Below are 27,134 nucleotides of genomic sequence, written 5' to 3'. Positions count from 1 at the left end.
TGCCAGCAGGGGGGGAGTTTGAGTAAAATGCACCTTATGAAGGGTGTTTGTAGCGTGTCGTTCGAGTTCCGTTGCATTGTGGGAATTGTATTATTTTTCGAACTCATTCGTTAATGATGTTACGCGTAAACGAAGAAATTAGACTACATGTCCCAGAGGTACAAGGTTGTACACTGCTTGTGGACAATGATGGCTGCGTCCTCTGCAGGAGTGTGTACTTACTGTACTATTTGCAGGCTAAGTGGAAGATACTTGTTTTCAAGGACTTTCAGTTATAATAATTTCAGCAGCAGGAATGTACAGACAACTACCCTGCATTACCAAAGCCAGCCTCAAACCAAAAGAAAAACGTAAGTTTAACACTGAAAGAATGGTGAACGATCTGCATCATCGGGGTTATTTTCTGGCATGTATTTAATACTTCGTTTAATTCAGTAGCACGTACTCTGTATTGCGCATTTTAATTTTATATATATATATAAATCGATTTTCTCAAAATGTTATGTTTTCACTGTAAGGTGTACTATTAGATAGCTGTGTTGACAGCCCCAGCTGCCTGTACTGCTAGTGACCAGTAATAGCTGAGAAATACATAAGCACTGTGTACTTTTTTTCCCCAGAGATGCTCGTACGTGGGTTGGAGTGGTGGGACTGGAAATCCATGCCCAAATACATTCGAATTCTAAACTGTTCTCTGAGTCCGGGGTCCTGTTCGCAGCACCCCCAAACTCTTTGGTGTCCTACTTTGATGCCTCTCTACCAGGCACATTACCAGTAAGTACATTTTTTTTAGTAATATTTTTAAATTGAGTTTTATTCAAACGCATTTGATAAGTAACCAAACAAAACCGGTTTCTGCTGCCCTCTTGTGCTTGATTCCGGGACATGCAGTTTCAAATGTTTGTATGTGTTTTCTATGTGTTGTTTGACACACATTTTTTGTGCATAACTTTATCACCGCAGACTGGGGACAAACATGCTAAACACTTTCTAACTATTGGCGAATTACTGCTGTATTGGGAAAGCACTGCTTCAGTGATCTCTGTGGTGCGTAGTGAAGGTCTGGTAACCGCGTTTATTTTGGTCCTGTGGGATATATAAACATTGAGGAGAAACGGACATTCTTTGAGATATTAGTCAAAAAGATGTCATCTCTTTAACAGAGTTTGTAGGGGTATTGCTGACACATGATCGAAGACAGATAAACAGAGTGGCACAGTCACAGAGATCTCAGACAGCAAACGATTAGCATGTGTAACCTGTTCTGAGAGAGTGGGGAGAATACAGAGACTGCTCTGAGGGTGTACTGAGATTAACAAGAGATTGAAGTGCCCATAGATACAATGACATATGTGTGTGTGTGTGTGTGTGTGTGTATATATATATATATATATTGATCAGTCTAATCTGTAAATTCTGAAAAGTGAGATGGCAGCCAGTTGAATTAGTCTATAAGATTAAAAAATATCAAAAAAGACAATCTTTAATTTATAGCAACAGAACTCGGAATCATTCAATCCAATTCCAAACAACATAAACACATTTTAAATGACAGAGCTATATGTTCTAACAAAATTGTTTCCTTAGTGCTAGTGTTGCTTTCCTTGGTAATCCACTAGAAAAAGAAACCTTTAAAGACAGTACAATACTGTAGCATAACACAAGTCCCCCCTGTGCAACCCAGCTTTATCCACATTGCGTTTACAACACCAGGCATGCCTGAACAAAGTTAGTTGAGTGTGTCCCGCATTAATGTAGAAGATTTCATAGTTGAACACACTAAGTGATTTGTTCTTTAACTGGCCGTGCTGGCAAAAGACAGAAAGATCCTGAAGGCTTTTAAGATTCATTGGCTTGTCTTTGCTTCTTATTGTAACCATAAACTGTGCTGCTGAGTAATTTAGCACCACTCTTCACTGTATCCCTCTTGCTAATCTTTTTCTACCCCCATCCCAGGTCCTCAACAGAAGATGCGTAGAGGCAGCTGTGATGACATCCCTGGCTCTGAATTGCACTATAAACAAAAAGTCGCTGTTCGACAGGAAACATTATTTCTATGCAGATCTGCCCGTGAGTCTCAACATGACTGATATGAGGGGGTTGATATCAGAGAACTGCATCTTGAAAAATAATTGGTTCCTGGCACACACACAGGATTCTTTGTTAGAAAATAAAGTGTGGCTTTATGGTGATGTTTCAAATACACTAATCATTTATGGTTAAAAAAAAAAAACTTTTTCTGCTGAGCAAAGCTCTCGTTTTAATTTAAAGTTGATCAGTCCTTTCTTAGCTTCTGGTGTTCTGTGAGATTTGGGAAGAGGAAGGATAGTTTAGGTGGCGCGTGTTAGTCATTCAGTGTAAAAGGCTTACCTACAGTATAACTATTTTAATGTCTGTCTCCTTGCCTTTCTTGTTTACTTACTTGCCCTTAAGAAAATTTATTGCAAGAGCATAGCAAAGTGCAAGTATTATTTAGCATGCACTGCACTAAATAAGCAGGGGGGCGGTCTGGCAGTGTGAGTACTGAGCTGTACATAAGCAGGGGGCCAGCCTGTCAGTGTGATTAAGCAGGGGGCCAGCCTGGCAGTGTGATTAAGCAGGGGGCCAGCCTGGCAGTGTGATTAAGCAGGCTGATTAAGCAGGGGGGCAGTGTGAGTACTGAGCTGTACGGAGCACCGGGTCTGTTCTTCATGGAGCAGCCTGCCTGCAGCCCAGAGAGCACAGCAGGGGGGAGAGGTGACTTGAGCAATGATAATAGTTTGGAACTAAAGAAAGGAGAAAGGCCTACTGTTACAATATTGACCAGTGCTAAGTCACATTGATTTATGTACTAGTAAAGTAGCTGTGTAGTGCTTTTGTTTTGTATCGCAATATATTTAATATCAGGAAGAATCGCAATTAATTGATTCATGATTCAAAGTTTCATCCCTATTTAAGCATGGTAAAAGCAGGTTGTAAGATTAAAAGGTCACATTTGCTAGAATGCCCACAGAAGCTAATAGCACTGGTTGAACAATTGGCGGATTGGCAAAGTCCGAAATAAATCACAAAGATCTTTCGTTCTGGGTTTTGTTCGGGCAGATCTAGGAGTGCCAAACAATGTCCGGTCAAAGTCCGAAATTAATCTCAAAGATCTTTCATTTTATGTTTTCAGGGGAGAGACAGAGCTACGACTGAAGAGCTTGTTTGACCCGCCTACCTGAGTACATCTCATTCATAAAAACTACATAGGAAGTCCAGTTTCAGAAAATAGGCATATATTTAAAAATGTATTTTTATTGAAGACACGATATATGTCATTAAATATTTTATATAGTCATTAGACTAATTTTTTTAAAACAAATTATTAAAATCTAGATATGTATTATGTACGCTGAATACGCTCTCCAACACTTAGATTGCTTGTAATAAACACTTCCAAACGTGAATCGGCTAGTCACTCGTATTCCACCCAGTAACTGCATCCATCTCTCCAATTGGACAGTTCAGTGCAACTCATTATTATTATTATTGGTTGCTAATACGTTTTAATAGTACTGGCCTTTTTATACGCAAGTATCAATAGGATTTCTCATGTTAATTTTTATTCCGATGTTACAGGTAATGTTGTTCCATAGGTTATATATATATATCTGGATTCCTATCCAGCTGTTGCCGGTGGTACTACGCAAGTGTCAATGGGGTTCCTTGTTCCGAAGGTCTACCTGTCACTCAGAACAGGAATGAAAGAACAGAGGAAGCGATCTGGATGGACGGTTTCATCGGGCAAAGCCCAAATTAAGTTATTTTTATTTCAGGCTTTGCCCAAAGTTAAGGCAATTCATGAATCCCCCCATTTCGGTCTTTGCCCAAAACATATACACCAAGACCATCATTATTTATAATTGAAACCGTTGCTTCAATGAAACACCATTGTGGCAGCCAATAATCAAAACGGTCTGCATTTCCTAAAGCTAATGGGCAATTTAAGAGTGCTCGATTCCAGATGGAGGAAAATCTATAAGCTAAAGTAAGATAACCAGGGTGAAATCTCAGTGGCTGAAAGCTCTTCACATTTGAAAGAATAATTGCTGAGAACATTTTTAATCTGGAAACTAGCGGCGAGGCACGCCAGAACAGAGGCGTTTATAAATCATTTTAAAATCTTCTATGGCATCTCATATATGCATTTGATAGAGCAGAGAATCACATAGCTAAGATACCATTTTCACATACTATTTACTGATAGGGTCTGAAAAAGAAGTTCATGATTAATAAACCAGCACAGCAAAAATCACCACTGTGATAGAAATCAAAGTAGCCAGTCCCCTGGGAATCTCCAAGCATGTGTGCTGCAGAGTGCCCAGCCATTCCTTCATGTATCAGGGCCTTGTAGTTGTACAGGTGTTTTATCAGTATTTACAACAGACTTTTTTTTTTTTTTTTTTTTTAAATTTGGGTTTGGCATATAATTTCTTCTCTAAACAAGTTCAGATCAGCATTATTACAAAAAACAGGTTTCTGTGATTTGTCTAGTGAACCCTCAAATGGCTACAACTGTTATGCAGTTGGTCATCCCTCTTCTATTTAAAATGTATGTGGGTCATTCCATGCCAACTCAACCAGTGCCGTTGCCCACCTGTCTCAGATTTTCCTAGAAAAACTCACCTGGGGGTTTTCTGACACGCTGAGTTCAGAAATGATAGCCATTATTATTTTTTTTAATCCCCTTATTTGAAACTGTGACTGTAACGTTTGCAAAGGATCAACCTCCCTGTGAAAGGGACTTTTTTAGTGGGCCCTGGTTAAATCTACAACGGTTGACCAGTGACTAAATTTAAACTTAAATTTTTGACAAACATGGTTCAAGTCCGGTCATTATTGAATAACTTGCATAACAATTTGAGTCGACTAAACTAATTTAAAAATATATATATATATATATATATATATATATATATATATATATATATATATATATATATATATATATATATATATATATATATATATATATGTATATATATATATATATATATATATATATATATATATATATATATATATATATATATATATATATATATATATATATATATATATATATATATATGTATATATATATATATATGTATGTTGTGGCAGTGCGATTGCCCTGCACAGTGGTAAATTAGTGTTGGTGTGGTTTATATGTGGGAATGGGTTTAAACATCCGCGGGAGATAGCTCGGGGCTGCTGCAAGGCCTGCTGTTTTCACGGCACCTTTTGAGTTATAGTTTGGGGTATTGTGTTTTATTTTGCACTTTTTGTACAGTTTGCTGTATTTGTCCTCTGCGTTACCATCGCTGGTAACGTCACATGACCGCCTTTATTTTACTTTCATTTTCTGTTTTTGTTAATAAATCCTGCGCGCCTGTGCCGGCGTTTCAACACCACCTCTGTCTCTCTGTATGCTTGAACAGCGGCGACCCACACGCGTGACTCGACGAAGACCCTGTCACATTTGGTGTCAGAAGTGCCCTTCTCACTTCACACACACATAATAAAACACAATACCCCAAACTATAACTCAAAAGGTGCCGTGAAAACGGCAGGCCGTGCAGCAGCCTCGAACTATCTCCCGCGGATGTTTTTAAACTGACGGACACTTGCTGCCCTTCCCTCAACCAAGCATAGCAGGCAGCAAGTCTCAATCGAGCGCCCGTCTGTAAACAATAATTCAATCAAACAAATCAAGTCCCAAAACGACACAAAATAAACCCATTCCCACATATAAACCACACCAACACTAATTTACCACTGTGCAGGGTAATCGCACTGCCACATATGTATATTAAGTTTGTCTTGTTCCCAACAGCACCATTATTAAGGGTGCCAGATAGCATGAACTGCTGTCTTCTTTACTTCTTACAGTTTCACATTTTTGACTACACACATGGATGCTTTTTATGTTTTTAACAAAGTTCTTTCTCATTTCAGGCTGGATACCAGATCACCCAGCAGAGGCTTCCCATTGCGGTGGCTGGGAGCCTCACCTACAACCTCTTGGTAAGACAGAAGTGGGACCAGGTGGTCACGAAAACTGTTCGAATCAAACAGATACAGCTGGAGCAGGACAGTGGAAAGAGCCTGCATGATGACACCAGGAGCCAGACTTTAATAGACTTGAACAGAGCAGGTAATTACCTCTCACTCCATTGCCAATCCTGTTGAGCCATAGTGTACAGGCTCAGCACTGTATGTTTCTATTGTAGAATCACCTACCCAGTTTTAGAGCTGGATGGGACTGATGCATAAGTCAAATTAATATCTCTTGTCCTTTCACCCTGTAAATTGGTGGTGTGATAGGGTTTTCAGTGATGGAATTAAGGCTCTCATTGCATGGCAGTTTGATCCAATCCTGGTTTTGCTACAAGCTTAATAAGACAAACCTGAGGCCATTACCATGTGTTTCATGGTCTAAGTAGCACTTTCTGTCCCATACAGTTCTACTACCTATCATTCCATCCTGACCAATTCCATTTGCGTTCTTGAGTTGGGCAGGATGGCAAGAGTGTGTAAAGCAGTGCTGTGTGCTTTGTGCCTGCCAGGAGTGGGTCTGATGGAGGTGGTGATGGAGCCTGACATGTGCTGTGGTGAGGAGGCAGCGGCCGCAGTCCGGGAGCTCCAGCTGATCCTGCAGGCGCTGGGGACCTGCCAGGGTAACATGGCAGGTAAGGGACTGGTGTGAGGATTTAAGATTACAGTGTTGTAAAGCTGTGTTTTAGTAGCTTTCTGTTGTTTTTAGATTTTGATCCCATCTGTAGATAACTGTAGCAATCAAAAAACATGACCGTTTTTTATTTATTTACAAATGGTGTCACAGAGATGGAAATAAGACTCCTATTGCATTGCAGTTTCACCCATTCCAGGTTTTACTACAAGCTTGAATAACCACAGTGTACAGGTAAGAAACTCTGGTGTGTATTAAAACCACAAGTGGATCAAACTGCTATGTAATGGGAGTCTTAAATCATAAAACTACGAGGTTTAATAATTAGAACTAGTATAGATTCTGAAGGTGACAATGTTGTTAATGGGATTTGAATAGCAGTGAAGCGCTTTCAGTTGCTGTAAAAGACATTTCATTCTGTAGGGAGACAGACTTTCCTGCAGCTTGTAGATTACTGTACAGAACTGAACATGTAGAAAGATGATGTAGCTTATGCTGTAACCTGCCATCATAAGCAATACAGCAGGTAGTTTTTCATTAAAGCTTTATAATGCTTACAGTATGGAAAAGTGTGTGGTGATTAATCTTCTTCCTGCATGAGCTCACATATTTATAAACTTTAAATGCGCATATTTCCATCCCTGTGTCAGAACTATTTGATGTTTTTATATAGAGGGATAATTATTAGTGTTTGCATCGTACTAGCAACCTATGGCTTGCAAAGCGATTTTCTGGGATGTGTTATACTTTGGAACACAGCATCCTTGCTGACTTTGTGGCTACTGTGTGTCACTCCCCAGAGGGTCAGCTGAGAGTGGATGCTAACGTTTCTGTACATCAACCTGGGGAGCCACTTGGTGTGAGGACAGAGGTAAAAAACATTAACAGTGCCCGGTTTCTGGCCAGAGCAATAGGTATGTGCTGGAGTTTGTTCATTCATTCATGCATTCATTCATTTAATTAATTAAAAGAGAATATGTACATTAAGTAAATTAAGTACTGTGATTTCACCTTTTTTTTTTAAAGATATTAATCTATATACACTAGTCCAGGGCAAAATATTCAAAATACTGTTGTCTGTACAATACAATACAATGTATAGGGATTTCACAGTAGTATGTCGCATGTAATGATATCTGTTCAGTCTTTTAGTTCAGACATTCGGTTTTATTTTTAGAAGTACTGTACTGTGTTTTTTTACTGATCTTTATAATTGCAAAAAGGTATATATTTTTAAAACCAGCTTGCACTGGATGGTATTTATTTTTACCAGTACACTGTATCTTTTAGATGAGGGTTGAAATAGATATGAGGACACTTCACTGGATTCCTCCCTTCATCAGATTGTCCCTACAATATTTTTGCACAGACTTTGAAATTCAGAGGCAGACCGATGTCCTTGAGAGCGGAGGAGTGATATTGAACGAGACGCGGTCCTTTGATTATAAATCAGGGTAAGCGGAATGGAAAGTTTGTTTGGCATTATGATACGTGTGTTAGTGATTTTTTGTTAAGAAGGGCATCTGCTATATAAAGACATGCTTGCCTTGACAATCTCTGCAGCTACAATGAAGTCTCATAAATTGGAAACAGTACAGACGTCAATCTTGAAATCAGGACTTAAAGGATGTTTTGCAGTAACAGTACCTCTGTTAAGAAAGGGGAACAAGACTAAAAGGCTAAAATATTCACAAGAACACAGAAATTGGACTATGGAACAATAGTCAAAGGTGCTTTGGGCTGTTGATGGATGGACAACGACAGCTGTGCCTTCTGCCAGTTCTGTTGTCAATTCAACGCTCGTCTTCTTTCTATTCCTTAAGGATATTATCTTCAAGTATTGTTCATCCTTGTTAGACAGCTTTTTGGGTATTCCAGTCCTGCGTTTGTCAATTACAGATGATGTTTCTCTGTACTTATTCGGAGACTACACCTTGAAAATCAAGTGATGCGAGCTATTTCACTCAATGTTTTTACTTCTTTATGCAAGTCAAGGTTGTTATAATAGTAGAAAACACTAGTGGAGGCTTTGAGTAAATTGCTGATGCTCATAATTCATCAGAGTAGAAAAATGCAACATGTCTTAGACTTGCACAGCTGTGTGTGTGTGTGTGTATATATATATATATATATATATATATATATATATATATATATATATATATATATATATATATATATATATATATATATATATATATATATATATATAGTGTGTAATGTGTATGCATGTATATATATGGGCGTTTACCTCCTGTTTATGACCTGAATATTTTCTACCAAAGCTGCTCTTTGAGGTTATGATAATTCCCTTTCAAATACAAAATGTAACTATTGCCAAATGGGTGAGTATAACAAAGCAGGGCATGAAGTTAAGATCATGAAGGGCAAGGCAATGTTGCCTTCGATGGATGTGATGATTCAGGGGCAACAAGGCAGTTCTAGGGGGCAAAAAGGCAAAACATAAATCCAACCCAAGGGCACCAAGGCGATTTCATACTCATTCGTAAAACAATAACACATAAATACATAGAGCCTATTATGAGTGTTAATTCAAACAAACAAAAATCATTGTTTTCTGGGTGATTTCACACACTAATTGTTACAAAAATAAAATATAGGTAACTTTTCCATTGTAAAAATAAGATTGTATAAAAATATCCAATTTTCAAAAACAAACTTTCATAATGAAAAAAGGGTAATTTGACAAAAAATAAATATTCAGGGTGTTTTTACTAAAGCCTGTCACCCTGTTAACAAGAGTTAAATATAGCACTTGTCTGTGTCCTGTAATTAAAGCTTTTTTAAAACCCTCTATGCCATGTGTTTAGGGTAAGCACGTTCAAATGGATTTCATATAATAAGTTGTCCACTAGTGAAGAGACCGTGTAATCAGTTTTTTTTTTTTTTTAAGTGCTAAAAATAGTATTTGTTCAGAAATTTAGATTTTCATGGAGAATTAGATATTATTATTACACGGCACTGGTTCTAATTCATGGAAATCGTTAAATCCGTGCTAGCGAAGAAAAAAATACAGACTTAATCATACAACAGCAGTGAAGGGAAAGTTAAAGATAGATTTTCAAGCAAACTGGCTGAAGATTTGCCCATGGCTGGAGTGTAATAGCAATAGTGGTCAAATGAGTTGTTCGGTCTGCAGGGTGTCTGCGTGACTGTAGTTTGCTACCTGCTATAACCTGTACAACTTGTACAAACAACACTGCTTTGAAAAGAAAAAAAAAAAACTTGAAATAGAAACTTCGTCAGGCAATGGAGAGTGCTCTGCATCACAATGATGATGAACAACTGCATGTACGTACTGTTAGATGTTTAGATTTGAGAGACTATATAGTTTCACGGTTCTTGAAATTGCTGGACACTCGATTCAGGGAAAGAAAAAAAAGGTCCGCTGTTTTAAAGCACACACATTCTAACCCCTTTCGTGAAAGCACACGTTTTACTAGTTAAAAAGCAGAGAAGGTATTACACAAAAATAAATGAAAACAGAAATCGATCCACTTCTCTATCGTGTTTCGTTCACTATTGTCTTATCTCTCCTACCCGTTTCATAACGCAGGGACCTGCTACTGAACCATGTTATACATAGCTATATGTTTTTTTGGGGTTTTTTTATGTGTTAATTTTAACATTGATGTTTTGGGGGGAGAAACACCGAATTACAAAACAGCAACGGTCAATGAAATGTATAAATTAGCAATGTGAGTGGCCTGAAAGCTCTGCTGTTTGATATTTTTTAGTGAAATCTGTCATATGGGAAAAAACAGCAGTAGCTGTTCTGGGGTGGTCTCAGGAAGACTGGATTTCATATAGAAAATCCAGGTGAAATCTGGGTGGAGATATGGGAGAGGCGGTAGACTCATTGTCAAAAATGGATTGCCTTGTTTCCCTTGCTGTAGGCCAGGGCACTTGCAAGGTTGCAGTGTCCCTCTTGATTAGCATATGAACTCTGCCGACAGGGAGAGCTTTACTGCCGGGGACGTGCCGTCCGACTCCAAGTCCTTTTAATGGTCAGCTTCCGTTCACCCACCTTCTCGGAAGCAGCGATGGGCAGTATATCTTGCTCTGGGGAATCTGTTCTTGCAGCCCCGTGGGGCCCCAAGTGGGCAGGTGGCGCTGAGCATTCCCACAGCAATTCAACAGCTGTCCAGATTTTCTCCATCTTCTCTGAGCCTGCCGATCGCCTGTAACAGCGACTCTTCTTCCTCTTCAGCGGAGGAGGGAATGGAGAGGCAGAGCTCAAGGAGGATGAGGTAGACTGTGAAGACAGTTTCCTGCCTGGGCTACTTTCCTGGGTGCGTCGCCCACTCTCCCTTGGCGCAGAGCCATGGGGTAAGGATGCAGCCACCACTCTGAGAGGGTGATGGCGGAGAGTGCTGATCCAAGAGTAATGGACGCAGAACATCCCTTAGAGCTGTGGGATAACCCCTAGCTGCGTTTAACCAGTGCCTCCTTGACATGCTTTGGCCCCAGGCAGGAAGAGCACCTGCTGTACTTGTCCTCCGTAGATTGGTCTTGCATGTCTCACAGGGATGGGACCTGGGCATGATGCAAGGTGAAAGCAGTGCAATGTACAGTGTAAAGTTGTACAGTTGTTGCCAGACTCTGCTTGTATATATCCCCTGGGCGGGTACTGGGTCAGTTACGGATTTGAACCGGGACAGTGCCAGGTCGGTTCGGTGTACTTAACCCCGGGTCGGTACTAGTTCAAAACCTGGTCAGTTCAGTACTGGTTTGGTGACTTTAGCACCAGTTCGTTGACTTTAGCATCAGGTCTGTACCTGGTCAGGTCAGTACCGGGACAGTACTGGGTTGGTTTGGTGACTGTAGCACCGGGTCAGCATGGGTCCACCCGGTCGCAATTGCCGGACAATGTACAGTAAAAGCCACTGGCAAAACCAACATGAGACAGACTGAGGGAAGCCTGCTTGTCAGAATAAACTAACAGCCTTAGCAATGGTGACGCTAATAGCTGTTCACCAAAATGGCATTGATATACTGTGGTTGTCATACAATTAACAAAAAAGCTGAAGCTAGTGTCTCGGTCCTGCGTATCGCTGCTGAGTTAGCAGCTGCTCTTAATGGACGCATGTCAAGAACCATGTTATAGACATGCCTGTGCGTAATATCTGTAAAACAGTCAATTACATATATACACACCATCTCATATTGGTAAAAGCAACAAAAACGAGACAATTAATACACTCCAGCCAGAGGTATGCAGCCTGGGGGGAGAGCACAAATCAGCCGGCTTATAATGCTGGGTCCCTGGGAATGAGCAACTCGAACCACTGGGGCACAAGGCCGCAGTGGGACATAACCAACAACAGGCTGTAGTGCACACAAATACGCAGAAGTAGAAAAACTATTTCAACAATTCGCTTAATATAAAATAAAAAATGTGTAAAAACACATCAAATGCTAAATATAAACAGATGTAAGCAACAATTGTACTTATCTGAACAAGACTCTCCGATCAGGTCAGTCTTTAAAAAAAAAAAAAAAAAAAAAATGGAGCTGAGATCTGTAAGTGCAGTTATTTTGATCCCTCTTGGGTGGGATCACAACTGCGTCATAGACTCAAAGAGCATCTTTGTAATACAATATTCAGGATTTGGGTCTTTAGGTAAACACCCATCCAGTAATGGTTACATTTCGTACTTGGAAGGGAACTATAGTTACCAACAGGGGACTATAATTAAGGCTGGGATTAAGTCACTGTGGTCACGGACTCCGTGATTTTACTCCATCTCAACCAAAAAAACGATTTTTTCATGTTTGTGCTAATGATGTTGAACTGGCTTGGTTGCCTTACTTTGTAATGTAGCCGTTAACATTACTCGGTACTTTGCCACATTGCAAACCATTTTAAAAATGAGCAAAACAGTAAAAATAAGCTCAGTTACAATCTGCACAATACCCCAAAAATGTATTTCATGAAAGCAGAGATTTATTGTTTTGTTCAACGTGCAACATACTGGTAGATTAATCGTAAAGCCAGCTGTAATAAACATTTGGAGGCATCGTGTCACAAACATCAAACAGAGACCTTTGAATCTGAAAAAGGGAGCGAACGAAAACTACAAAAAAACGGTGTCAGAGATGTTTCAGGTGAAAACAGATGAACAGTTTAGCAGGCAAGCAGAGCTTTTTAAGCTTACTGAGGCTTTCTGTGTATCCTATCTCCCAACGTGGCTCTGAAGGGGTATTTAGAATGTAACCTAAAAAACGGGAATCATACCAAGTGCATCCCAGCTGCGGAAACCCATCAGTGCCTGTCAGGTCTTTGACTCAATTCAAGCAAAGTATCTCAGCATAGCTGAGAAAGAAGTGTTTGAGGCCTTTCTACTGTTTGAAGACAACTGTGTAGCACAGCGGGAGAACCTTTCTGGAAAAACATGGAAATGAGATTTCCAACTCTTGCTGTAATTGGTGTCAGGTGCTTGACAGTACCAGTAAATAGTGTTGACACTGAAAGATCATTTTCTGCATTCAAAACATGTTGTATCAGAATAATATGTAAACAAACCAAAATGTAAAATAACTGCATGCTGTACCACGGCAGAAGCAACAAATGCACTTCAAACATAATTTTTTAAAGGTATGTAAAGCCTACAGTTTTTGTTTGCTGTCCTATGTAAAAACCACTGAATGTTATATAAAACAAACATTTTTGTTTATAGTATACGCTGTGAAGCTTACCGATTTTACAGGATTAAAACTTGAACCTGATGTTGTGAAAACCATAATAAATAATTAAATATTAGATTAATTTTTCTTTTTTCCTACTTATATAGATAAGACTACTTTTATTTTTATGTCGGTATATTGTATTTTTAAAAAAACCTAACAGAATTTTCATCCCGTGACGTCACATGCCATTTCAGCCTTCTGCAGTGATTTTAAACAGATTTACCCTGATTGCGCCGTGATTTTTAGTACAAATGTCTGTGACAAAATCCCAGCCCTAACTATAATGCCCAAAGCCGAGCTGAGGGCATTGTCCCCTGGAGGTAACTGTAGTTCTTCCCAAGAGGCCTTTAGTTTTTTATTTTGGCATAGAACTGCTCGTCTGACTTTCTCACTGGCGTAGAATTCTCAGAGGAGTCCGTTGAGTTTGTGAAGGTCGTATTTATTTATGCCATCGAGTTGGATTTGTTTTAATTTTAGGAAGTCAGAAAACAGTGAAAGCAAATTTTTACGGGTTTGCAGCATCTTTGGTTTATAGTATACTTTGTAATTAATTTTCTGTTGTTCGCCATTTTGCTTTGTTGTGTGAAGAGGGGAGGACGTTCAGCGTGATGAGTTAATGTGTGGGAGTTTGTAAAAAAACTATTGACCATAAACAGTGTCACTTGGGCAATAATTGGATCTATATTGACGAGTTGTGTGGTTTTAACCAATCACATGCCAGATTCCTTTCTAAGACTGTTGTGACACATATATATATATTATATATATATATAGATATATATATATATATATATATATATATATATATATATATATCTATATATACTAAACTATAATTGCTTTCCTAGTTCATTTCAATCCCTACAAGAATACTGAGTTTCATTGTGATCTGCCATTAACCAATTCATACTAGGCAGGTGTAACTACTGTGACTCTTTATAGTATACATCAACCACAACCACACATCTATCATTTTGAACATGCTTAAAAAATAGAATTACAGTATTAAAAACTATCCAACCAAACCTTGAGAAGGTAGTATTGATTTAGTTGTTAATAATATATGAAAAGGTATTTATTGGCACATTTAAGCAGGATTAATATCCACTAACACAATAGGGTTTTTTCTTCATTTAATGACCTGAGGCTAAGGACAAAACTAATATTCCACATTTTTTAGATGATTGCATTGAAGCAGAATAATAAAGCATGCTGATTAAAATGTGTCTGGGGATGTGATTTAAACTGCCTGTTCCTGCTAATGTATTCGCTTTATTGATAGCAGCTAGGAAATTAGTTTCAGAATATTAGAGGCATAACTTATACTGTAGTTTGGGGCCGGAGGGGGGAGTTTCAGTAAGATAATGGTTTACAGTCCTAACACTGTACCAGTATTATGTTTTGAGAAGGTAAAAGTCATGGACATTGCTGCTGCAAGATATACATAATTGATTTATTTATTTTATTTTTTTTATTTCAGACGTACAACACCAATGAGAGACAAAGAGGGGCTACAAGACTACAGGTGATTTCTGACACATTTTGGAGCCTGAGCTATCGAACATGATTTCTGTTCCCTAGGTTAATTCATTAGTCTGAAGCACATCTGCATGCTTCTTTCAAAATATGTAACCTTCTTAGAATAATGATCCACCCAGAAATGTTTAATCTGGAAAAATAAATCACCTCAAGACCACTTCATGTTGGAGCTCATTTATCAGTTGGTAGGCTACTTGGCGTGTCGGAAAGATGTGAGGTGAGTGACTGTCACAATGCTTGGCAGAGATTTCAAGTGATATCTATCTTTCAGTGATGCATTCATAATAGGCCGGGTTTATATTCATAGTTTATTCACTGGAAAGCCTTCTCTCCATGCTACTCAAGGTTTATGCCGGAGCCCAATCTGCCTCCACTGATCTTGTACGACAATAAGACTGTCCCAGCCCATGCTGATCCCCAGCAGGTGGTGAATATCGACCAGATCAGAGAGAGGCTGCCGGAGCTGCCCAATGTCAGGCGTAGTCGGCTGGTGGAGCAGTATGGGATTCTTCCTGAGCACAGCTTTACCTTGGTAGTAAGTAATCTATGGGGCAGTGGACCTCAAACCAAACTCTGAATAGCCTTGTTCCAATAACATTCCCTCTTCTCTTTTCTTTACCCCACTTAAATTGTTTTCCATACTGTGGTCATAGTGCCAAAATGTGGAAGATAGGATCTCAAGGGATCTAATTTGTTGTTTAACAACCCGTTTGCTTCCCATGAAGTGCTGAGCAGGTATAGTAGACTTATATTGAGCAGCTGAAATGTTCAGCAAACTCATGTTCTTCAGTTTGCAAACCACTGCAAAACTAGAAAGGAAAACACTTCAGCCAGCATAAGCCATATTAGCCATCGTACAATTCTTATGAATGCTTTCCCCAGAGGGGTGGATATTTGTGTGCTGTTAGACATGCAGATTTTTATTCCCTCAGGCTCTGGTGTACAGACCCTGATTCTCCACTTCAGCTGATTAAACAGGAGAATCATGGAATGGCAAAAACAAGCATGCCTAATTATTGTACTTTTGTTTTGAATTATTAATGTTGTTCTGTTTTTTTGTTTTGTTTTGTTTTTTCAAAAAGATATGAAAATAACAATTTTTATTTTAAAAACTATTAATGGTTTAACATTTTTGATTGTATTTAAGTGATTTGTTATTATTTTGCAAAACTCACACTGGCTTATAGGAAAATGTACAATTATTTAAAGCGGTGCATATTTTGAAGCTTTTAAGTGTCACTGTGTAGTAGGACATTGTTTTTGCGATTTCAGGGCAATTCTAAACACATTCAATGAATAAGCACCAGGAAAGATACATTTTTAAACTGCATTATACACTGCTGCTTGCATATAAAGTACTACTAGTTAGATGACATTGTCTTAAATAACAGGCACGTTAAGATAAAGGGAATATTGAGGCCTGGACACACCAGCGCTTCGCTTCAGGTTTTTTTGGACGTGCGGTAGACAGCAGCAAGTCTATACCCAACCATCCATTTCCTTTCCCGGGTAAAAGAATTGCATTTAGTGTGACAATCCCCTCCCTCCCCCACTGTTGCTCTTACATAATAAATAGAAAATATAGCTCTGTTTGTGTGTGAAGTAAAAAAAAATAAAATAAAAATTGTGTGTGGGTGCACATTTTGCCTGTGGTCCGCCAGCTCACTTCAGGTGGTCCGTGGAAAGGTTATATAATTACAGAAAGGAAGCAGCAGCATAGCTTATAGATCCCATTGCAAACCCAAAATTTCAGACCTTTAAAAACTGAGCTACAGAAGCAGGAAGAAAAAGCTACATGGAGAATATCTCCAAGTTTAAAAAAAAAAAAAAGAAGTGTAAACTTTCCGTCATATATACTTTTGGAGTGTCTAAAGTATATTCTTTACTAGGGAGCCTTTGTGTTTTGTGCTCATGTGACCTTTGTGATGAGTTATGTAAAAGAACACAAATGTGATTCATGCAGATACTCTTGGGAGACAAAAACTACACTTCTATATTTAATATACAGGCACATCTCATACATTAAATGATGTTGGTGACTGATGTTGACCTCTGACCTAATGTGTGTGCCATATTGAGGGACTTTTTAGGTTTCTGCTGTATAGACAGTACATGTTTGATTAATTGTTTTAATGTTTGGTACACAGCTGTTTTCTGTGGTGTGTACAGTTAAGTTCCATTAAAGCTGTTGTCCAGTTAAGAATAGTCTTTTCACTGCTATGTTAATGATACAGACCACGGACTTAGAGACAGTGTCTTTGATTCGTACATATTCAGTAATATTTGAAGTCACAGTATTTGTTGAAGGATGGTGTACATTAACTTTTAAGAAGAGAAAATCGTGATGACCTTGGGTGAATTTCTGTGAGATTGTTCTCATTATGAAAAAAAAGCACAGTGAAAAAAGACAAGTAGATTTGCAAAAGGGATGTAGGAATGTGAAGCTATTCAGGTAGTTCATCTTTTGTAATGGTCCTGTCTCTGTCTGTCTCCCCCATGACAGAATGAAGATGGCTTGATGGAATATTTTGTGAGTGTTGCACGAGAGACCAAGGCAGAGCCAAGAAAGATAATTGGCTGGATTATTAAAGACCTGCTTGGGCTTCTCAAGCAGCACAGCCTGAATGTGAGCCAATGGTAAAGCTTTTGTAGTCTAGCTTTTGTATGAGTGAATTAGAGCTGTCAGTACATTCAACATTTTTGATTGGTTAATTTATGGGCATTAGTTGATTAATCGGTAGATTAATCTGTGCATATTTTGAATAAAGGTAACAATATTATAGCAGCTGTCCTGCATAGTAATCTATAAAAAAATCAATAAGAATCTATAAAAAAAAAAAAAAAAAAAAAAGCCAATGTGAATTTGGTCTTTTTAAAAGCATTTTTATTATTATTTTTATTTTAGTAAATGTAACACATTTTCACAAAACATCAGTTATTGACATAGCTACATACTTAGTCAGAAGTTGGAGAAAGTAATTCCACATAATTGCCTCTATTTGAAGAATTGGTACCTTCAGGTATTTCTGGTCTACACCTCCATTTTATGTGAGAGAAAGTTCTTGAAAATTGCTTTGTAACCAAATCGACTACAATGTCTCCATTGTCTTATGACTTTTTTTTAATTTGTAAAAAGCAATTTGAAATATTACTTTGAAGTTCTCAATATAATTCTCCATAACTGTCTCAGTAATAAGCAAAATCTAGCTATGCTTGCACCCTATCCTAACATATTTATGACCCACCTCTGCTCACTCGTGATTGGACACCTGTATTACAAGGGGCAGATCTTTGACTCTCCCATTGGTTAAACCTACTAAAGACCTGTTTATGTCCTGCCTCCGCTCACTTATTGGACTGCCGCAGAGAAAATGCACATCTTTTATTGGTTGATTTTATTTTATATACAAAATAGAACTGCACAATTTGAATGAAGAAAAATTAATCTGTGATCAACTCTTTAGTTGATTAATCAGTCCGATTAATCTATGAATCGAAGCAGCTCTAGTGTGAATGAATGCATCATGGATGAAATGGTGTATTTGGCCATTCATAACATGTTTCTTTCGTCACTGGATAGTGGGTTGGTAAACAGGGGAAGTGTAAAACCTGTTCCAAAATCAAGACAAGAAATACATGATTTGAATATTTGTATAAAACAAGTATTTTCTGTAAAGCAATTTGAAACAATTGGCATGAAATATTATCATGATCCAGTAGTCTCTGGCTAAGAGAACACCACTCAGGAAGCAAGCAATGTGTTCTTTGAGACAGTTGACCACCGTGTTCAATATGCCAAGGCCAGTCTCGTAATGAATCAATAAATACAAATGCATTTATTACTTACGTGATGACACACATGCATCAACTTATGAAATTGACAGAATAAGTAAGAGAAAATCAATAGGCAAGCACATGTTAATAAGCTATAACAATAAACTAACTGACAAACTAAATTAATAAAACACCCCTACATACGGTAGAAATACAGCAGCGGCTGTAACAGTAATTGTGAGTACGAGAATGGGTATTAACACAGCACCACTACACGTGTTGAAAAATGCAGCAGCAACTCTATATTATTCGTGTGATGTCAAGTCAGTGTTGCGAAGATTGATTTTTGTGTGATGATTATGAATTATCAGTTTACAAAACACCAATGAATCACAATCGGTGCCAAAAAAGGTGTTCTTTAAATTAAGTTCCTGTTCATTTTGATGGAACATTTACAATGGGAAGATTCAGTTTCACCACAAGGTTGTTTCCTAAGCCAAAGTGATCTATAAGGCAGTGTCCCTATTCCTGGAGACTACTGTATCTTGGTTTTGTTACAGTTGTATAGTTTTTAATCATAACATTTGTAGTAGATCACCACTAGGGGGTGACATAACCAGGTTTCATCTGCATTATTCATTTATTACAGCTGGGAGCTCACGCATTAATTTTGAGGTTACATGTATAATGCTGAGCAGCTTATACAAAGCAGTTAGTTAATTAGTTTGATCTCAATCATATTCTCTTTCAGTCCCATCTCCCCGATGTCTATGGCAGAGCTTCTTAACCTTTTGGAGGCAGGAAAAGTTTCATCCTCGGCTGCAAAGCAGGTAAGATAAGGACCTTTTTATCTGGTGGGATTCTGAGGTAAAACTTAGAAGAAAGGAAGTAACATTTTGGCAATCAATCACAGAAATGTTTTCTTGCTTCCAGGCTGAGCTCCCTGTAGTGGTTTGCCTGCACTGGAGTGGATATACAATCTTAGAAATGTGTCAGGTTATTAATTGAGCTACTGTAGTAAGTGAAGTGCTTGTGGCTGTGCCACCTCCTGAGGCCATGAATCACTACCTGGTTTGGTTCACGAGCAAAATTGTATTAAGTGCAGCTCAGTCCTTCTAGTGGACTCGTTATGCACCAAACTGCTGTTTCTAAGACTCATCTAGAATATTGTGTTCAGTTCTGGTCACGTCGCTACAAAAAGGATACTGCTGCTGTAGAAAGAGTGCAAAGAAGAGCGACCAGAATTATTACTGGGTTTAAAAGGCAGGTCATATGCAGACAGGCTAAAAGAATTGAATCTATTCAGTCTTGAACAAAGAAGACTACGCGGTGATCTGATTCAAGCGTTCAGAATTCTAAAAGTTATTGACAATGTCGACCCAAGGAACTTTTTTGACCTGAAAAAAGAAACAAGAGGTGACAAATGGAGATTAGATAAAGGGGCATTCAGAAGAAAATAGGAGGCACTTTTTTACACAGAGAAATGTGGGGGTCTGGAACCAACTCTCAAGTAATGTTGTTGAAGCTGACACCCTGAGATCCTTCAAGAAGCTGCTTGATGGGATTCTGGAATCAATAAGCTACTAACAACCAAACGAGCAAGATGTGCCGAATGGCCTCCACTCATTTGTAAACTTTCTTATGTTCTTACCTTCATGTAATATGGGTGGCATTTTATAGAAAAGCTGCACACAACTTTGCATGAGTATAGACCAAATCTCATTGGCAATGCGAGGTTTCCAGCAGAATTTTTTGTTAACAGCCACTGACACTACATACTGTACTCCGATAGGTGTTCCAGGAGCTGTGGAAGGGAGCTGGGAGCAGTGCCAGCCAGATTGTCCAGAAACTGGATCTGGGGCTGCTCCGGGACCGCAGCACACTGGAGCAGATCTGCAGGACTGTCATTGACAGCCACCAGGAGGAGGTGAGAGCAGTGAGGGAGGCGGGGTGTGTGATTCCATCTCCCTTCAGAAGTGGAGTGATCGTGACTCTGTTCAGTCCTTTATTGAAGGTTGTCTCTGTTTACACAAAGATTTTGTGTTCCTGCAGGGGTCAGTGATATGATGCTGCCATTGTCTCAATGCTCTAATGTACACAGAGTACACCGCCTTATCATTTTGTTCTGCACAATATCAAAGTTTAATTTATGTATTTTATTTTGTTACTATTCTTTCATATTCTGCCACTTGATGCCACTAGTTAATAAAGTAGTAAAATTCTGCTTCTAAGAATGTTTATATTGTTATATCGCAGGCACTTAGAATTACTGTTTGTTTTATTTCGTACTGGACATCACAAGCAACAGATATACAAAACAGTTAAATACAGAGCATTAATATTTTACTGTTATCATATACACACGTATTGCACAGTAACACAAAGCAAATTAAATATCTACTTGCTGAAGCGGTTTTTATTTTGGCCAACAAGGTGTTCACATGTGGCAGCAATGCACTAGCAAAAGTCACAAGGCAGTGACGTCAGCTCCCTAGCAACAAGCCTCCTGTGTTGTTGTTGGGAATGGATTATTTCAATGCAGTGGTTTTGTGCATTTGAGAAAGGAGAGGAAGACTCATGAAATTAATTGGAGACTTGGAGTTTATGAGAAGCAATTACCCTCCGCTGTACAAATTAAAACTGTGTCCTGCTTTTTATATTAAAATGAGAAAAAGTAGGTTTTATACTGTAGAGGATTTATACTGGACCCTGAAGCCCACAATCAAATAAGGGAGTGGTTATACAGTCTTTGAATTAGCCTATTTGTTTTTCTATGGGTCTCTCACTATATCGCACCCTCGATAAGTGCATAAGTCTTAGACATGTTGCATTTTTCTACTCTGATGCATTATGAGCATCAACAATTTACTCAAAGCCTCCACTAGTGTTTTCTACTATTGTACTTGACTTGACTTGCATAAAGAAAAAACAATGAGTGAACTAGCTCGCTTCACTCGATTTTCAAGGTGTGGTATCCCAAGCATAATGAACAATTACAGAGAAACATCATCTGTAATTGACAAACGCAGGACTGGAAGACCCAAAAAGATGTCTAACAAGGATGAGCAACACTTGAAGACAGTATCCTTAAGGAATAGAAAGAAGACAAGTGTTGAACTTACAACAGAACTGGCAGAAGGCACAGCACCTTTGACCTTTGTTCCACAGTCCAATTTCTGTGTTCTTGTGCAAATTTTAGCCTTTTAGTCCTGTTCCCCTTTCTTAACAGAGGCATTCTTACTGCAACACATCCTTTTTAAGTCCTGATTTCAAGAGTGCCCTTCGTACTGTGATTTGATGGACAACACCACCTGTGCCTTCTGCCAGTTCTGTTGTTTTTTCAACACTTGTCTTCTTTCTATTCCTTAAGGATATTATCTTCAAGTATTGCTCATCCTTGTTAGACAGCTTTTTGGGTCTTCCAGTCCTGGGTTTGTCAATTACAGATGATGTTTCTCTGTACTTGTTGATTGCTTCGGATACCACACCTTGAAAATCAAGTGATGCGAGCTATTTCACTTAATGTTTTTCCTTCTTTATGCAAGTCAAGGTTGTTATAATAGTAGAAACACTAGTGGAGGCTTTGAGTAAATTGTTGATGCTCATAATGCATCAGAGTAGAAAAATGCAACATGTCTAAGACTTTCACAGCCGTGTGTGTGTGTGTGTGTGTGTGTGTGTGTGTGTGTGTGTGTGTGTATATATATATATATATATATATATATATATATATATATATATATATATATATATATATGTATGTGTGTGTATATATACAAGCATCTCCAAAATGATTGGCACCCTTGATAAAGATGAGCAACAAAGGCTGTATAAAATAAATAACACAGGTAATGAGCTATATTTTATGTTAAAAAATATGGGAAAACTATATTATTTTATACCAATACAATTGCTCAGAGAAAATGTTTATTTTTAACATTTTAACATTTTTTTAGTTTTTTTTTTTTTTTTTTTTTTCTCAAAGATAGGTGTCAAAATTATTGTCACCCCTAAAGATTCTTATAAATAAAATCAAACTAAATTAAATCTGCATTCACATTCTACTTTTTTCAAGTACATTTCAGTCTTAAGGAACTGTATTCTGGCCTTCCATGGCTTTCTGTTTCACTGGGGTATAAAAATGAGGTAAGACGCATGTAAAATCCATGTGTCATCCATCACCATGGGGAAAGGCAAAGAACTCACAAATGAAAAGAGACAAATGGTTGTTGACCTTCATAAATCAGGCAATGGGCACAAAAACTTGCTCAAAACCTAAATATACCACTTACCACTATTAGGGCAATAATTAAGAAGTTCAAAACCAGTGGAACAGTGGTAAATCTGCCTGGTAGAGAAAGCAAGCGTATCTTGCCCCCACGCACAGTGAGGAAGATGGTTCGGGAGGCAAAGACGAATCCAAGGGCCACAGTTGGAGAATTACATAACTTGGTTGCATCTTGGGTTCACCAAGTCTCCAAATCTACAATTAGATGCCACCTCCATGCCAATAGCATATTTGGAAGGGTTGCCAGAAAAAAAGCCTTTATTGAGAGCAGCCAACAAATGTAAGCACCTGGAGTTTGCTAAACGGCATTGGCACTTGGATTGGAATCCTGTGTTATGGTCAGATGAGATGAAAATAGAGCTCTTTGGCCACGCACACCAGCAGTGGGTTTTGCAACGAAAGAAGGATGCGTATGCAGAAAACCTCATACCTACTGTAAAATATGGTGGTGGATCTTTGATGTTATGGGGCTGTTTTGCTTCCAATGGTCCTGGTGCCCTTGTTAAGGTCAACGGCATCATGAACTCTACCAAGTACCAGGACATTACAGCCTAAAACCTGGTTGCCTCTGCTAGGAGGCTGACACTTGGCCACAAGTGGATTTTCCAACAAGACCATGACCCCAAGCACACATCACAATCCACAAAGAAATGGTTAATTGACCACAAAAACAACATTTTTCAATGGCCATCTCAGTCTCCGGACTTGAATCCCATTGAAAATCTGTGGTTTTGATTGAAGAGGGCAGTCCATAAGCGCAGACCGAAGGATATCCAGGAGAAATGTGTAAGTTTGGTTGATTCCCTTGAATCATTAATAAAGTACAATATGTTCCACATTTTGAAAAATGACAATATAGCTCATTACCTGTATTTATTTTATACAGCCTTTTTTGCTCATCTTTGTCAAGGGTGCCAATTTTGGAGGAAACAATAGAGTCGTTAAAATAATATATATATATATATATATATATATATATATATATATATATATATATATATATATATATATATATATATATATATATATATATGTGTATGTGTGTATATATATATAATATATATATATATATATGTGTATATATATATATATATATATATATATATATATATATATATATATATATATATATATATATATATATATATATATATATATGTGTGTGTGTGTGTATATATATATATATATATATATATATATATATATATATTATACACACACACACACACACACACACACACACAGTACCAGTCAAAAGTTTGAGTACACCTGCTTGAAACCAGGTTTTTCATGATTATTATGCTTTTAACTGTATAAACTTGTCTATAAACACTTAATATTTCATTATATGATACATGTACTTATATAAGCTGATAATCATAAGTGAATTGCATTCATAAATTACATTTTTAAATGAAAATGTATATCTTGTCTATTTCAATGAAATGGTCACCCAAAGCAAGGGGATTTCAGTCTAAAGCCCAAGTCAGTTAAAAGTCTGAAATGTGTATAACACGGTGTAAGAACACTGGCTTAAGTATAAAAGTGTCTTTGTTAGATGTTCTCTGAGTTAACTATCATGTTACTTAACCATTTGTCACCAATTATTGTTAACAGGTGAGGGTCCATGATTACTATAAATATAGGTATCATAGGCACAAGTTTGTCTTTCCTGTATGTAAGGGAGCAGAAAATGGCAAAATACGCTCCGTTAAGCAAAGAAATTACTGTAATTATTTTTAAGAAATGAAGGTCAATCCTTAAGACAAATCGCAAGAACTTTGCAAATGTCTGTAACCACTGTGGCCAAGACCATCAAACGATTTGAAGAAACTGGCACTCATGAGGACCGAACAAGGTCAGGCAGGCCAAGGGTGACCTCAGAATCAGAGAACAAGTTCATTAGAGTCACAAGTCTGCGAAACCGGGATTAACTGCCCCTGAAATACAAGCTCAGCTAAATGCTACTAGAAGTACAGATGTTTCAACATAAACTGTTCAGAGTAGATTGCGTGAAGCTGGCCTAACTGGAAGAACTGCTGCAAAGAAACCATTGTTAAGAGTGCAGAATAAGAGGAAGAGACTTGCCTGGGCCAAAAAAACACAGAAACTGGATGTTTGAGGAGTGGAAGTCGGCCTTACAGACTGATGAGTCAGTATGTGAAATATTTGGGTCCAACCGCTGAGTATTTGTAAGACGCAGAGAGGGTGAGCGCATGAGTTCTGCATGTGTGGTTCCCACTGTCAAGCATGGAGGTGGCAGTGTCATGGTCTGGGGTTGCTTTGCTGGTTACAGAGTTGGTGATCTTTACCAAGTCCATGGCAAGCTCAACCAGCATGGCTGTCATAGCATACTTCAGAGGCATGCCATTCCATCAGGATTACGGCTAGTTGGGCAGTCCTTCATTCTTCAGCAAGATAATGACCTGAAACACACCTCAAAGTTGTGCAAGAACTATCTGGCGAAGAAGGAAAGTGAAGGACAACGCAATCTAATGACCTGGCCTGCCCAGTCTCCAGACCTCAGTCCCATAGAACTTGTATGGGATGAACTGGACAGAAGAGTCAAAGCAAAGCTACCCACAAGTGCCCTACATCTCTGGGAATTGCTGCAGAAGAGCTGGGAAGACATGACGGGTGATTTCCTGCTGAAACTTGTTAACCGAATGCCTCATGTTTGTGAGGCTGTTATTAAGGCAAAGGGTGGCTATTTTGAGGAATCCAAGATTTAGAGACAATTTTCAATTTTCTTGAACATTGCTTTGATACTCCTTTATGTTTTGTTTTGTATATTGTAACATGTGTTTTCATTTTCAAGTATTTACAGAAATGTATACGACATAAAACATTGTCAATTATGAAAAAAACCTAGTTTCCAGCAAGTGTACTCAAACTTTTGTGTGTGTGTTTGTGTGTAAACATTACGGACCATATTGTGTTCAACTCCTCCAACACAGTGACTAAGAGAGAGGCTGTCCTTCATCTTTTTATAGTACCATTGAATAGGTTCTCCTGCTGGGCTAGGTATTTTCTCCCCTCTGATATAAACTACAGCTTAATATGCAGTTTGGATTATTTTAGATGTCATCCACTACAGTTTGGGTTCTGCCTGCTCAAACTAAGCAATGATTTATGTTATAATAAGAGACTGCACACAAGATGAATTGATTTATAACTGAGGCGTGTTTAATAGGAACTGCTATTAAACAGAAACAGTACTGGTGTTTTCTAAACTACAGAACTCTACTGTGTGCTCTGTGCTAGAGGAAAGATGGACTGGCATTTTGACAAATCCTTCGTGGTGGGTGGTTGATTTCTCATCTATCATTCAGAATGTAGGCTGGGGGTAAAGGGCAGGGGAAACATTTTCATTACTGCTCATAGTGAAACGTTGACTTAATAATTAAAGACAAATGTAGTGGCTCATAACCCCCTGCGCCAGGCTGACGAGATGTTCTGCAGTGGTAAACAGTACAGTTGTTTTTCTGTTTGCTCAAAGCTGTGCAGCGCTAGTTGCATAATTTTGAAATTCACTTCTTTCTTTCCTCTTTGTGAATGAGCTACAGGTTAGAGCAATCAGGGGAGGAAACAAGAAGGTCCTCAACAAGCTGATTGGGCTGGTTCAGAGGGAGCTGAAGGGCAGAGCCGATCCTGTGCAAGTTAAGACAATACTGGAAGAAAAAACATCGTGACAACCAAGCTGCTATTGAAAGGGCACTTTTATCAAATGGCTAGAAGCTGCTTAAAATCTGTGGATATTTTTGCATTGACATACATGCTTGTGCATGTTTGTTTGACGTAGTTCTGTAGTCCTATTCTTAATTAAAATACATGTTTTTTTTTTGTGTGTTTGTACATGTGTTTCTGATTTAGATTTTGTTTTTTTTTTCCTTTCTTGGGTCACATTCGCAATATCACTCGCTGTTTAAAAAATATTGCTGAAAGTATACGTTCGGTTTAAAAACAGGAGCTTCATTCAATATATTTATTTATTTATTTATTTTTTTAATGGCAACAATATTTTAATTTTAAAAATGCTTTATTCAAAATAGATGTTGCTGAGAACATGGCACATGACTCTACTAGGTAATTAGATAGAATATTTTTTTAAAAATAACCATCCGCTCTAGA

At 38.2% G+C, this 27,134-nt stretch overlaps 1 protein-coding gene across 3 annotated transcripts; it reads left to right on the top strand.

Moving 5' to 3' along the window:
- The first annotated feature begins 178 nt into the window (after positions 1–178).
- On the top strand, positions 179–26,858 carry gatb (glutamyl-tRNA(Gln) amidotransferase, subunit B). 3 transcript variants are annotated; one of them, XM_041260365.1, is made up of 13 exons: positions 179–350; positions 621–774; positions 1,957–2,070; positions 5,959–6,157; positions 6,570–6,692; positions 7,492–7,605; positions 8,061–8,145; positions 14,883–14,927; positions 15,287–15,476; positions 17,445–17,578; positions 19,467–19,545; positions 20,508–20,642; positions 26,570–26,858. In XM_041260365.1, the coding sequence occupies exons 1-13, from the start codon at positions 187–189 to the stop codon at positions 26,693–26,695; spliced, it is 1,662 nt and encodes a 553-aa protein (XP_041116299.1). In that variant the 5' UTR covers positions 179–186; the 3' UTR covers positions 26,696–26,858. The 3 variants fall into 3 exon arrangements, with proteins under 3 accessions (XP_041116299.1, XP_041116290.1, XP_041116307.1); XM_041260356.1 differs by lacking the exon at positions 26,570–26,858 and having other exon boundaries at positions 20,508–21,036; XM_041260373.1 differs by lacking the exon at positions 26,570–26,858 and having other exon boundaries at positions 17,445–17,567; positions 20,508–20,661.
- Positions 26,859–27,134: the final 276 nt, after the last annotated feature.

This window comes from Polyodon spathula, chromosome 1 (genome assembly GCF_017654505.1).
Source record: "Polyodon spathula isolate WHYD16114869_AA chromosome 1, ASM1765450v1, whole genome shotgun sequence".
NCBI lineage: Eukaryota > Metazoa > Chordata > Actinopteri > Acipenseriformes > Polyodontidae > Polyodon > Polyodon spathula.
This window is presented reverse-complemented; position numbering and strand designations above follow the sequence as displayed.